Source organism: Dendropsophus ebraccatus, chromosome 7, assembly GCF_027789765.1.
Source record: "Dendropsophus ebraccatus isolate aDenEbr1 chromosome 7, aDenEbr1.pat, whole genome shotgun sequence".
Classification (NCBI taxonomy): domain Eukaryota; kingdom Metazoa; phylum Chordata; class Amphibia; order Anura; family Hylidae; genus Dendropsophus; species Dendropsophus ebraccatus.
In genome coordinates this window covers 82,468,128-82,482,623 of record NC_091460.1, presented here as the reverse complement: position 1 = coordinate 82,482,623, position 14,496 = coordinate 82,468,128, and the positions used below count along the sequence as shown (strand labels likewise).

The window sequence follows — 14,496 nt, the reverse complement described above, 5'->3', positions numbered from 1 at the left end:
ATAGAACATTCTGTACTAATCAACACTTTACTTTAATTAAAACATCAAATGTTTCTTCTAATTATGTTATCACAATAGCATTCATAGAAGAAACATTTTGAATTATATGTGCGCTCAGCTGATTGGCTGGTTATAAAAATAGGGGGGACCCTATGCGGTGTTTTTTTTTTTTTAAATAAATAAATAATTTAAAAAAAACGCATAGGGTCCCCCCTATTTTTATAACCAGCCGGGTTAAAACCAAGCGACAGCAGCCTGGTAACACCAGGGTGGGAAGAGCCATTGGTTTAGGCCCTCCCCAGCCTAAATCTTACCAGCCTGCTACCGCCCCAGTCCAGGAGCGCCAATTTTGACGCTCCGGGACCACTGGCACCCGGCTCTTCCCAGTACCCCTGGTGGCATTGGGTACTGGGGTAATAATGGGGGGGGTTAGTGTTAGCCATTTTATACCGGCTAACATTAGGCCCCGACTTAGTAATGGATTCCGTCGACGTAGTCCACCGAATGCGACGTAATCCACAGGATACCGATATCTGAAAAACAAAAAGGCAGAAACACACAAAAAACACACAAACAGGAGCACAACACCCATCATTGTGAGCGGTGTTGTGCACCTTACAGTATGCAGCATCTTTACAGATCGCTTACAGTCTGGCCCCCAAGGGGTTAAGGGAGGATGTGTTGCATCCCCCTTAACCCCTTGGAGGTCAGACTGCACCCATCCCAGCAAGGAAGGGGTTAAGTGACCCCCCTTCCTTACTGGGATGGGTGCAGTGCTGGGGATGGGGTGGGGAGAGCTTTATACTCACCCCGATGTGTCCTCTTCGCTGGTCCGCAGCACAATGAAGTCACTGTACTGCGGACCGGCTCTTTATATGTGCGCTCAGCCGATCAGCCGATCAGCTGAGCGCACATATAATTCTAAATGTTTCTTTTAATAATGCTATTGTGATAACATAATTAGAAGAAACATTTGATGTTTTCATTAATATGAAATATGAATTAACGGCTTACTGGAGCTTCCTGTACTAATTAATATTTAATTAATAAAACACATTTTTGTTGTAATAAAATCAGTTTCGTTGTTCAATAATTTAATTCTAACAAATCCATCATTGTGCAATTAAATATACGGTCAAAAAATAAATATATATATATATATATATATATATATAAATATACATTTATTTATATATATATATATATATATATATATTTATTTTAACAGTATATTTAATTGCACAATGATGGATTCGTTAGAATTAAATTATTGAACAACGAAAGGGACTTTATTACAAAGAAAATGTGTTTTATTAATTTAATATATTAACTATTAGAGGCATCGGCAGTCGGCATTATTGCCGGCTATTTTTGAAGTACTCCGTACGGACCGCCTGTCAATCCACGGCCGTGAATTTGCACAGTTCCAGCCGCAAACAATGGTCTTGTTCATTTTTTACGGGTCCGTTTATGATCGGGCCGTAGGCTCATACATAGTGTGCACTGTGCAGCCGTATATCGTATACTTTCCAGCGTACGCATGAACCGGAAAAATACGGCCGATGATTTACAGCCCGCAATACAGCCGCACAGATACATAGTGTGAACATAGCCTTAAAATGAGTCACCAGTGCAACCAGGCGGTGGGGAAAGCAAATCGTATGCTGGGGTGTATAGCTAGAGGTATAACCAGTAGGATGAATGGAACAAAAAAGTCTTTGTCAGCTCACCACTTTTAGTGCATTGCTTCATAAAATTCAATGTTGGATCCCAGCATGGAGCAGGTAGCTTGGTGCACCCAAAGCTTTTAGATGGTGAATACAATCAGGAAAAATTTGGATGTCCACCACACCAGTAGTATAAAAAATTATCCATCATAAAAAAACGATTATACCACACATTATTTTTTATGATGGACTATTGTATTACCGGATCTGTGGAAGTCTGGACTGTGTGGATTTGGATCAGTATCCTATAAAGTGCGATGTTGGTTGTTTGTTTAAAGTATAAAAAATTATACCAGTCGTCTTAAAACGTCACAAAATGTTAAAAGCACACCGACGCGTTTTAGGGAATATCCTTTAATCATGGCAATACATAATTGTACAATGACAGAATTTATATGCTTGTAAGACTAACAGTGTTACACAAAGGACCGCACCTGATTCGGTGAAACTTATGAAACACATGTCTCACTAAGAGAATACGAATGTTAACCTCTTATAATCCATAGTAGAAATATGTGTTAATAGAATAGATACAACATAACAGACGCATAGTGTGAGCACAATAAAATGTATGCAAGAATATAACACACATATAAGACAATATGAACACAATCATAAAGAACAGTGTAAGAATTAATCATATATATAATAAGGACAACTGTCTCGAGGCCCCACGTTTAAGCAAAATTATATTAACTCTTTCACGACCATGGGTCATTGATACCTTAATGCCCAGGTTGTTTTTGGACTTCAGCTTATGGGATCATTATGATCCCATAAGCTGAAGTCCCTAGGTCTGCCCCCTCTTCCCTGTCCCCTGGCACTGTTAGAAGCCTGTCACAGCGGCAGAGGAGAGAAGGGAGGGGGCAGAGCTCGCAGCCATGCGTCGTCAGCGGCCATCCCTCCCTTCCCCGCCGCCCTCCGTAGCCAGGTGGTCTTGTTCCACTCTCTGCTGAAACATGTCCATTGCGGATACATATAAATTTATTGGATGAAAAAAAGGATTAGGTATATTAGTATGACCATGTGTATTGTCAACTGTCACCCGATTAAGTCTAACATCTATTGTACACTTTGCTGTTCCGAAAACAACATAAATAGAGGGTTAGAACCTGTGCCCACATCATTAAGGTTACTATTCAAATTAGACACATTAGCATTAGTAGCAACAGCATTATCTAACAAAAAAAAAAATTTCACCGGGAGTAATCTCACAAATTTATTAACGTCCTGAATAGTTTGGCATAAGACAAAAGCCTATTGCAGACATACAGTATCTTCCGCGGCTGTGTGTGAGGCTTCCGGCTCCAGTCAGTCCCCATCAGCCAATCAGTGCTGCCGTGAACTGATTGGCTGATGGGGAGCAAGGGGAGTCGGGAGCCTTACACACAGCCACGGCGCCGAGCAGGTAATGTATACTGCGGGCTGGGGGCTGCAGGTGGCGAGGGGTTAAAAGGGCCGGGTCACATACTGGCACATACTGGCATACTGGAATGAAAAGAGTCAGAGGTAAGCTTATCTCATAGGGTAGAAAGTAGGGATAATGGACCTATTCCAGCACCAAATTCAAAATAAATGCATACCTCCCAAGTGTCCCTCTTCTGGAGGGACAGTTCCTACTTTTTGTACTTTTTTTGTCCCTCTTTTTGACCTAGCAATTAGATTTGCATTAACTTTTTATGTAGCTCAAGAAAGTGTCTGGTTTCTTCCTGTATAATAGAGCCAAACTTGCATATTATTCCATCATGTGGTGCAAGTTGGATCCTTAAAATTGTTATGTTCAGATAAATCATGTGACATTATGACCGCTTTCACACATCATTTCACACACCCATACACACATGTGTAGGTGTTACGGATCTGTTCTGGGGACATGACCCATGCGGACAGTTCCTGAAATACATTCCTAATCCTATCCATGGTTGCAGGTCTGCTAAGGTTACTGATGTATGTAAGGATGCAGTCACACATACAGGATCTGCTACAGATTTGCAGATACCAATGTAAAAAATGCATCAATCTGCAGCAGATCTTGTATGTGTGACAGTATTATTGAATTAAAAAGTATAGAAATGTCTGTAAAGTAGTCCTAGAGTCTGTAAATTTTCTCACAGTGAACCACAAGTGTCCCTCTTAGGTCTTCCAAATATTTGGGAGGTATGTAAGTGTACATAAGAAGAATGACTATTGTGCTTTCATTTCTCAAATAAATACTAAAGGTGCAGGGTCGATAAGTGTTCCAATTTATCAGCAGTAATGTGAAATACCATTTCCACTGTATTTATTTCAATACCGAAAAAAGCAGCAGAACAGAAACGCTGGATGACAGAATAAGGCTGGGTTCATATCAGCGTTTTTTTCCATTCATGGACTGTTCCATCTATATTAAAGGGGTAGTGCGGCGCTAAGAAATTATTCACAGAATAACACACATTACAAAGTTATACAACTTTGTAATGTATGTTATGTCTGTGAATCGCCCCCTTCCCGTGTCCCACCACCCCCGCACGTGTACCCGGAAGTGTTGGTGCATTATACATAACTGTCACATGCCGACCCCGTCCCCAATCTTCTGTGCCACGGCGCGGCCGCGTCATCAGCTGCTCAGCCGCGATTGGCTGAGCACAGTTATGCTCAGCCAATCGCAGCTGAGCATCTGATGACGCAGCAGAGGGCGGCCGGCACTCGGGACGATCGGAGAGCTTCGGCCGGCCGGCCGAAGATGACGTAGTGGCACAAGATGGCGGACGTGCGCGACACGGATCAGGTAATGTATAATGCACCAACACTTCCGGGTACACGGGTGGGGGTGGTGGGACACGGGAAGGGGGCGATTCACAGACATAACATACATTACAAAGTTGTATAACTTTGTAATGTGTGTTATTCTGTGAATAATTTCGCCGCACTACCCCTTTAAATTAACAGATAAACACAAACTGATGTAAAAACTTATGCAAACTGATTGCAAAGTATCAGTTGTTTTTAATGGTCCATTTGCATTTTGGCTTAAAGCATGAGTTTGCATATCAGTTTATATCTTGCTGGTTTCTCTCTTCTTCTGCGTATACTAAACTGAAGACCACGACTAACTTGCAAACAGACATGAGCGGAAACACCTTCTATTTAGATCCTTCATCATTGAATAAAATTGACTAAATAACAGAACTTCACTTTCCATTAGAGATCCTATGGACAAAATAATTGTGCATTAACAAATCAATTAGAATTAAAATCAATATAGCCGTGTCACAGAGGGGAAGGGATAACATTGCACTGAGGGTTGCGGGCCTGCCCCCAGTGCATAGATCTGGACAGGTGCACGGCCAAAGAACAACGCCGAGCACAGGAAACAGGCGGCAGTTCAAAAAGAGGACCATGCCACCAGGATATTGGTGGCTGAAGAGGTTGGATACCGCCCTAGAGTCCAGGAAAACATGGATACTGCCATAGACAAAAGAGAAGAGTTATGGCTAGAGATGAGCGAGTCCATCCGAACCCGAACGTTCGGTATTTGATTAGCTGGGGCTGCTGAACTTGGATAAAGCTCTAAGGTTGTCTGGAAAACATGGATACAACCAATGACTATATCCATGTTTTCCACATAGCCTTAGGGCTTTATCCAACTTCAGCAGCCACCGCTAATCAAATGCCGAAAATTCGGGTTCGGATCGACTCGAGCATGCTCCAGGTTCGCTCATCTCTACTTATGTCCAGGGTCCTTAAGGGGTTAATTTGATATAACGTGTACTCTTTATGTTTCTGATGGGGTAGGGGGTATGACACAACTGCATTCACTTTTAGTCACTGTGACAGGTTGTGGCCATGTAGGCACCTTGTATTCCCCTAGCCTAACACTATATGTAGGTGCAGCACTCTGGTGACACAGGTCTTCCTAGCCGAGGAAATACTATGATACATTAGAAAAACGCAGCAGTGCCATTGTCCAAAGACTCTTTCCGTTTATCGTCAGGTACGTGACTACACCAAGTCTTCTTCTTCCCGCTTTTTCTCATGTAATAAGCTGTTACCGTGGAGACCGTGCTACCACGTGCTCCTGCCTCTGTAGCGCGCCTCCTCTCTCAGGTAGATACGTAACATCTGACAGAGGGGCGTGGCCGCAGCGTGGTGAACACAACCAAAAGCTGGAAATGATTGGCTGATAGAGGAAGTCTGCCTAGGCTCACTCCATGCCGCTAACCAATAGGAGCCCGAGCCGCTCCTCAAACGTATGTAGTGCGTAGCACGGGTAGCCAATCAGAGCTCTGGAACTGGATCGCTCGGTGTTTGCGTGACAGCAAGGACTTCACTGTCCCGGTGCTGAATAGAGGAAGACTTCAACCTATAAAGAGACCGTCACATCTACAGCGCACTGACAGACGGCTCGTAACCTGGGAGAGGTGAGCGACCCATATACTGTCTATAGGTGTATGCATGGTTATATGGAGGGATTTAGGAAAAGTTATGTCTTATGGATAACTATATACACACTGATCTCTCATAAGGATATACATAATAGATATATATTAGATATAGTGAAACTAAGCTGATTGTGTGTGTGTGTATATATATATTATAGAGGTGTTATATAAGATTGCATGTTCCCTATTAGGTATGGCAGGTATGCTTGTAGGTGTATGCTGGTTGGCATACTGGAGTATCCACGTGACATGTGAGATGCACATGGGTCCCAGTTCACACTTGGCAGTAGTGTCACCGTTTCTTCAAGGTTATAGTGATTTCCTGAGATGTCGCACATCTTTGAGGGAAGAACACATTTTATGGAAGTTATGGTGGCAGTACTGTGATTTGTGTGTTCTGTGTGAATACATTTAGGCTGTGTTCACACGCTGCAGTCGCAGCAACAACGTGGCTTTTGGCGTAATTTAGCGAAATAGTGAAAATGGCAGCTTCTTTGTTGTGAAGAAGGAAACTGACAAAAAAGTGTGTGTGTGTGTGTGTGCAGCATCCGTGCATGGAGTTTCTACAGTGGGTCTAGCGTTTGTGACTACGTCCATAAGTATTTGGAATCTGAATGGGACTCTGAACCATGACCGACCACATTTCAGAGACCCGTCCAGGCTCTGGCTCTGCATTGGCTGCCTGTTCTGGCTGGTTGCTGCCATAGAACCCGATGGAAGCCCACAAGCACAGTGTGCATGCAGCCTGACTTTTCTATGGTCTAGATGTGCCGTGTTTGCTGCACTTTTCTTCTTTCACTTGGATAAGGTAAAACCTCTACATAGGAAACTCCTAAGAAATAACATGTGGCTCTGCTACTTGACATGCAGTTTTAGGGGTAGTAGTACCATTACTGCTATTCTCTGCATGTAAATAAGGGCTAAAAGGTCATTCCTCCTGCAGAAGTAGTTGCAAATTCAAGTTGCCTATAGACTGTAGAGTTATATATAACTAGATTATGTCTTAGTGGGTCTCTCAATCTTACACAGCTGCTTACTTTTATTTGTCTTTATATTGCAGGAACCCCTGGAATCTACACCTGTGTCTCTCTCTTTATGTATTAGTAACCAGAAATGGCTTCAAACGACAGTATTCTTAGCTCAGCTTATCTTGCTGTTGAGTATATAGACTCTTTACTACCAGACAATCCCCTGCAGGGGCCATTTAAATATGCCTGGACCTACATGCTGGACAACTATACCAAGTTCCAGATTGCTACATGGGGATCCCTCATTGTCCACGAGTTCATTTACTTCCTCTTCTGTTTACCCGGTTTTCTATTTCAGTTTATTCCATTCATGCAAAGATTTAAAATCCAACAGGTATGTACTAAGCACGGAGCACTCTGTATTTACAGTAGGTTACAATCCACTATATGGCTATTCATTAAAGTGAATATACCATTAGTTACACTGCTTTGTTTTTGTTTTTTTTACCTGAATGGACCGGCGCAGAGATGCTATGGGAGTTACAGAAACAGCTGACTAACTATGTTCATCTGTTTCTGTAACTTCTGAAGAAGTGAATATATAGAACTCCATATATTCTCCATCCATATGTGGCATCCATCTTACCAGGCGGATCAGTGTACCATTGTGCTGGATTTATGTATATACAGTATGTTTATGAAGCCCATGCCTATTGATAAGCTCAGACACATTGTCAATTGAGCTGTTTTATGTAGTTTGTGTCATTCCAATAGACATTAATAGGAGGCTTGCATTGAGGAACGGTGTAGTTTGCAGTGTTACACTCCAGTAAATACCTGTATTAACAGCTATTCCAATGACATAAATCCTGGTTACCTGTGGATTTGCCATACATGTTATTTATATTTTGTGTATACATCGCTCTGCGTGTTCTGCATGTAATGTTGACTGCTTTTTGTATTATAGGATAGACCAGAAACATGGGAAGGCCAATGGAGATGCTTTAAAATGCTCCTATTCAATCACTTCTGCATTCAGCTTCCATTGATCTGTGGCACTTACTATTTTACAGAATTTTTTAACATTCCATATGACTGGGAAAATATGCCTAGATGGTAAGTAACTGGTTATGAGAAACTCTCAACTAATAAAAAAAAAAGTAGGTTGGCACTGACACAGACACCATACTTACCTTTTTTTTAAGACAATACGATACTTTCAGATCTATCAGTTTATCTACATGTAACGATGGGTGTTTCCAACAGGATGCTATACGGATCCTGGCGGGCATAAAAAATATATTGTACCTGTTTAAAGGTTTTAAAAGGGAAGCTTAGAGGGTTTAATCTTAAAAAGACAGGCTTGGGGATGTTTTAGGGTGTGACCGGCCTATGATACCTACCACAAGCCGAACAACTTCTGTCTAAAAAGACTGGACTATTGGGCATGACCACCATATATGGTGCATTGTACCAATGCTTTGCACATATAGCAGCATTTATACTGTAAAAATATAAATGCTTGGGGCTTTATGATGTTAGATGTTTGGGGATTAATCTATTGTATTAGACATTTTGGAATAAATTGATAAATTGCAATAAATGTGCATAAAAAATACAGAACAAAACCTGTGTCCGCCTTTGTAACACAATTGTGTTTTTTTAAGGTATATGTTATGTGCCCAGTGTTTTGGCTGTGCTGTCATTGAAGATGCCTGGCACTACTTCCTACATCGTCTTTTGCACCATAAGCGTATATACAAGTATATCCACAAAGTACATCATGAGTTTGCTGTAAGTACAGGGATTATATGTAAAGCAGCTATGCTCTTCATTAAAAATAATATCTATGCAAAGAACATACATTGTTGAATTTTGTACTGTGTGGTTGTAATGGATGATCTGCTTTCTATGTCTTTTACAGTCTCCATTTGGGATGCAGGCTGAGTATGCTCATCCCCTCGAAACCCTCATTTTAGGAGCTGGCTTTTTCATTGGCATCATGGTCTTCTGTAACCATGTCATTCTCCTCTGGGCTTGGGTTACAGTTAGACTTTTAGAAACAATAGATGTTCACAGGTAAGTAGCATTTTTATCTTGTAATGTTATAGTAACATATAGTAACTTTATAGTAAAGTAGTTCAGTGTACAGTATTGGTATGTGTACTCACTGCTTTTACTGACAGCAGCTCCCTGTGTACCTCATAGAGCTAAAATCAGACTCCCCTCCTACAGGCTGTGCTGCCCTGCTCTGTGGTCTGTCCATAAGATGGGCTACATAGAGGAGCATGTGACCATGCCCTTCCCCAGTGTCCACCACTGAGCCTGTTTATGCCTATGAAGAACACTGGGGGGGGGGCATGGTCACATGCTCCTACATGTCAGCCATCATATGGACAGACTCACCACAGAGCAGAAGAGCACAGCCTGGAGAAGGGGAGTCTGATTTTAGCACTATGGGGCGCACAGGGAGCTGCTGTCAGTAAGTGCAGTGAGTGCACTTACTTATACTGTACAGTGATAAATTTTACTATAAAATGGCCAACCCTTTTAACATTCCAAGACACCCCTCAAATCTGGAGTGGATACTACAGATAGTATTCCCCTTTGCTTTAGCCTAAAAGGCCACATGAAAATAACACGAACCGGGTTTAGTAGGTATATAGACTTGTGAAAAACTGTTTGCAGGTAGGCTTTACATGGCTGTATTATAGGTTCATATCACATGGATCCTTAATACACTGAGACCACCCATGCTTTAACAATAGGGACCCAAAGAGATTTTCGTTGTTTTCTTTGCTTACAGGAATAATCAATGACAAAGCATTACACGCAAAATTACTAGGTCTGCAGTACAATACACAGCTGTGAACATGAGACTTTAGAGCCACCTTAGAGCCACACTAATGCCAGGATGTTATACACCAGGATGTTATACATGCCAGTTACTGGCCTATCAAGGATACTTTTTGCATCATTTATGCCATCTAGTTTTCGAACCTGTTGTTCTAAGACAACATTGATTGCCTATTTTTTAACGGTTCCTTTTCTAGCCTAATTCATAGTGTTTCCATGGCAGCCCTGGGAGCGTTCGTTAGGTTCCCAGCTGCCATGACAAGCATCAGGACACAGCAACTTGTTTTGCTGTGTGTCAATAGTGACAGGGTGAGCCTTTTCTCCATCAGATCCTTCACATGCCGTGCAGTCACTACCTCCATCCATTCACTGTATACTGGACCTGATAGACTGCTCCTCCCAGCCAATCAGAGGCTCAGGAGGGACTCCACTGCAACTGCTGATTGGCTAAGTGGAGCAGTCTGTTGGGTGTGATGCCGAAGAACGGACATGGAGCCTAGGAGGTATAACTATTAACACCTCCCCAAAGGCATTGAATCTGGCAGGAGGAGCTTTCTCACGTCAGATCCTTCATATTGGGTGACCACACAGGATGTGAAGGGTTAACTACTGCCAGGAACGGACTTACGTCCGTTCCAGGCAAGTTATATGTGGATCTGTGTTGTTTAATACTGCTGCTGCAGTGCCACAGAATGACAAAGGGAGCTCCCTTACTCTCTCATTCTCTCTTTACATGGTACGGCCTCTATAGACCACAGCATGTAAAGAGTTAAAGAACCTGGAACAGCATGGTCCCTGATGATTGGTCTGCAAACGAACCTGATGATGTCTCCCTGTGCCAGTCTTGTTTGCTTTGTAGGCCCCACCATTTCGGAGAACTTTAATCTGAATGTAATATGGAAATTAGCTTTTTTAGAGCAGTGAGAGCGCTCCTCAGCCCCACAGTGTGCCCTTTTGGCCTGCCGGCCTCCTCCTCTGGTGACGCCTACCTAAAGACCGGCCTGCTTATGCATAATTAAATATTCATAGGTAGGCATGACCGAAGGAGGCAGTGTGCGAACCGAACAGTGCACTGCACAAACCTGCTGATAGTTTCCCTTTAAAGAGGATGTACCACCAGGTACATCCTCTTTAATCTGAACCGACGGATCGAAGCCGGTGCCGCGGTCCGTTTTTCGGACCGCGGCCTAGTTCCTGTGCACGGCGCCGTTCTATGCACCGGATACCTGCCGGTGTTCAAGCACTGGAGGTCAACCGAGCCGCCCCCAGTGGGAGGGAATTCTCTCCCCTCTACGATGCGGCTCCATTAATTCTAATGGAGCCGCGTCATAGAAGGGAGGGAATTCCCTCCCACTGGGGGCGGGCTGACCTATTTCCAGTGCTTGAGCACCGGCCGCTTCCGGTGCATAGAACGGCGCCGTGCACGAGAACTGGGCTGTGGTCCGGAAAACGGACCGCGGCATCGGCTTCCCCGTGACGGCACTGTTCGATCCGTCTGTTCAGATTAAAGAGGATGTACCTGGTGGTATCCTTTTTAAGTATAGAACCCACGCAATCTGCCTGAATCCTGCACTAAATTTTTTTTTTATTGTTCATTTTTTCCCGAATGCAAAATGAAGCAACATTCTAAATAGACTTGTTCTACCATTCAGCTGTTACTCAGAATAATAAAATAAATCTGCTTCCTCATGTTATAGATAGCAGTGGGAAGGGAGGTTACACTCCAGCTCAGATTATAAACATGGAGAATGAATGTTTGGAGGACCACTCACATAGGCTGAAGAGAGAGGAGAGCAATAAACATAATATCATATATATTATGTTATATCATATCATGCAATAAACTACAGAGTCTGTTTTTCCCCTCACTATAATGAGAATCTTTGTGTGTTTACCCAAAAGCATCAATAATGTTGTGTTTAGCATTCTCACTTTGTCACAATTGCTTGTATAGTGGAAACGTTTTATGTGAAAAAATGACATCATTAAATAATGTGTGCGTTTAGTATTATCTGATCCTGGATTCCAATACAACACTATAACTTAAATTCTTTTTTCTTTTCTAGTGGTTATGACATTCCTTTGAATCCCCTACATATCATCCCCTTCTATGCGGGGGCACGTTTCCATGATTTCCATCACATGAACTTTGTAGGTAACTATGCTTCAACGTTTACATGGTGGGACAAACTCTTCAACACTGATGCTCAATACCACAGTTACAGTCAAAAAGTAAAGACACAAGAAGAGAAGAAGACAAAATAATTTATTTCATAAAAACACTGGTTAATTTTCCATCAAATGGATTGTGAATCGCTCTAAATAAATCCTAAATGCTAACGCAGGTGGCAAAGAGGCCACCGATCTGCATGTAGCATGCAGGAAATACAAGTGTAACTGCGGAAATCGGCCACAAAACCAACTGCAGCTGCAACTGTACAAATGCCATACTGGGCCTTACTGTCAGAATACCAACCCTAAATACAGAGGAACTCTTCAAGCACAGATGGTGGTTACCTGCCAACTGTGACCATTCAGAGAGGATAAAGACTGCAAGAATATTCCATGTTTGTCACTTTCATACCTTTTATGACTGTCTGTCCTCTTTGTGAGATGTCTGGTATTATTTTTCTACATATTCTAATTATTTAAAGTTTAATTGACAGCCGCTTTTGGAGACAATGTCTTTAGTTGTGGTATCAAAAATTAAAGAGTGGTGATGACTGCGCATTTCTGTTGGTGAGGTATGACTGCAGCTTCTTACTTCAGTCTAGGCACTTTACTTTGGTCAGCGTTTCTCATGGTAAGCCATGTGTCTGTGGCATATTAATATTTGTTTTGTGTTCTGCCATAAAGTGAAATTTAAAAGAATATTTGTGAAAGAGTTTTTGTATTTTGCACTTTATAAATTGTGATCTTTTCCTTTAATGTTGTGCATTATCCACAAATCAAATCTGGAGTTGATTGAATTACATTTTTGGGAATAACACCATGCGATTGTGTATGTATGGTATTGACTGAATTTACAATTTTTTTGGCCCAGACCATACTGACTATATTGTGCCATGTGAGATATTTTAAGCAACCAGTTAAGCTGGCCATACACCTTCAACAACTCATGGCCAAACAATCGTTCCTCCAGCGGATATCTCTTCCACCCACCACCTGTCCTCCCTACACGCAGGAATGCTCGGCATGACCAAGCATTGCTGTATTCTTTATACCAAGCCGCAGCTGTGGCTTATCACTGACATCATCTGTTGGGGGTCGTTCGGTAAGTCTAATAACCTTATACTGACGTCTAAATCCACTGCTCGTGGCAGCAGGTATTGCCGATGAAAGTATATGGTGTATGGGGACCGTTAGTAATCCAAAATTGTATTACTATAGTCGAGATTGAAGTGGTGCCTATTGGTAGTGAGCCTAGGATTTATAGTTTTGTGTAAGCAAAGCTTAATCATTTTATAAATAAATGTTTTACAATTTTCTGTTATATTTCTTTCAACTGGCTATTTTTATGATCTCTGTTTGGGGGTGGGGGGTATTCTTTTTTTTTTTTTTTTTTTTTTTTTTTTTTTTAATACCCAGAGGTTCAAAACCACTCCTTACATAATGCCTTTTTTACATGGGCTGACTATAGTGCATAAGGCTATGTTCACACTACGTAAAAGTTCGGCCATACTTTTTTGCGGGGTGGAACAATGCCTCATTTTCAATGGGATCCCGGCCGGAGCGTATACACATTGTATACGCTCCAGCCGGGATCTGTGCGGCGCTGCAAGTAACTGACATGTCAGGTTTCTGCACCCACAATTCAATGAATTGCGGCCGTAGGAAACGCTGTCAGTTTACACAGTGAAGCGAGCGGCTCCGGACGCTCGCTTCACTGTGTGCTATGGGAAGCTCTGATGCCCCCGCATCACCCCCTATTTGCATTTTGACTTCTCTCCACAGGTGTAAAGGGTAAATGTTACAGCTTTCATTACTTATTTTATATCACACCTCTTGGTGCTTGTTCTGGTAAAAAGTCATTTTTATCAACTGTGGATTGGTATATGTGGGTGGGGTCTCATGGCCTATGTGCCACATCGCTTCGCCCCCAGTGCCACTTAGCCCCCCCCATCCGTGACATCCTCGCCGCATAAGATCCGCCCCCTCAGCGGCCATTGGTGTGGGACAATCTAGGGGGGTGGGGCCTAGAACTTTAGGCTGGCCCTTCCAAATGCTGCTGAGGGGCGGGGCCTATGTGGCGATGACGTCACAGATGAGGGCGGGGCTAAGTGGTGCTAGGGCCGGAGCAATGTGGCACATAGCGCGAGAGGCCCCGCTTAAATATACCAATCCACAGGTGGTAAAAACGACTTTTTACCAGAACAAGCACCATGAAGTGTGATATAAAATAAGTAATGAAAGCTGTAACATTTACCCTTTACACCTATGGAGAGCAGTCAAAATGCAAAAAGGGGGTGACAGTGTCACTTTAAGTACTGGGTCACGGAATGGCCGGTCTCTTACGTTGTGTGA

At 42.6% G+C, this 14,496-nt stretch overlaps 1 protein-coding gene across 1 annotated transcript; it reads left to right on the top strand.

Annotated features, from left to right (window-relative positions):
* The first annotated feature begins 5,829 nt into the window (after positions 1 to 5,829).
* MSMO1 (methylsterol monooxygenase 1) lies at positions 5,830 to 12,843 on the top strand. The gene is made up of 6 exons (XM_069976608.1): positions 5,830 to 6,127; positions 7,209 to 7,510; positions 8,084 to 8,232; positions 8,784 to 8,910; positions 9,041 to 9,195; positions 12,039 to 12,843. Exons 2-6 carry the CDS (start codon positions 7,262 to 7,264, stop codon positions 12,235 to 12,237), a joined length of 879 nt encoding a protein of 292 aa, XP_069832709.1. The 5' UTR covers positions 5,830 to 6,127; positions 7,209 to 7,261; the 3' UTR covers positions 12,238 to 12,843.
* The last annotated feature ends 1,653 nt before the right edge of the window (positions 12,844 to 14,496 follow it).

Bases quoted from the DNA above. Each gene is read 5' to 3' on its own strand.
- MSMO1 (XM_069976608.1), top strand. From the start codon at position 7,262: ATGGCTTCAAACGACAGTATTCTTAGCTCAGCTTATCTTGCTGTTGAG. The intron at 7,511-8,083 runs GTATGTACTAAG...TTTGTATTATAG, and splicing joins AAAGATTTAAAATCCAACAG to GATAGACCAGAAACATGGGA. The intron at 8,233-8,783 runs GTAAGTAACTGG...TGTTTTTTTAAG, and splicing joins TGGGAAAATATGCCTAGATG to GTATATGTTATGTGCCCAGT.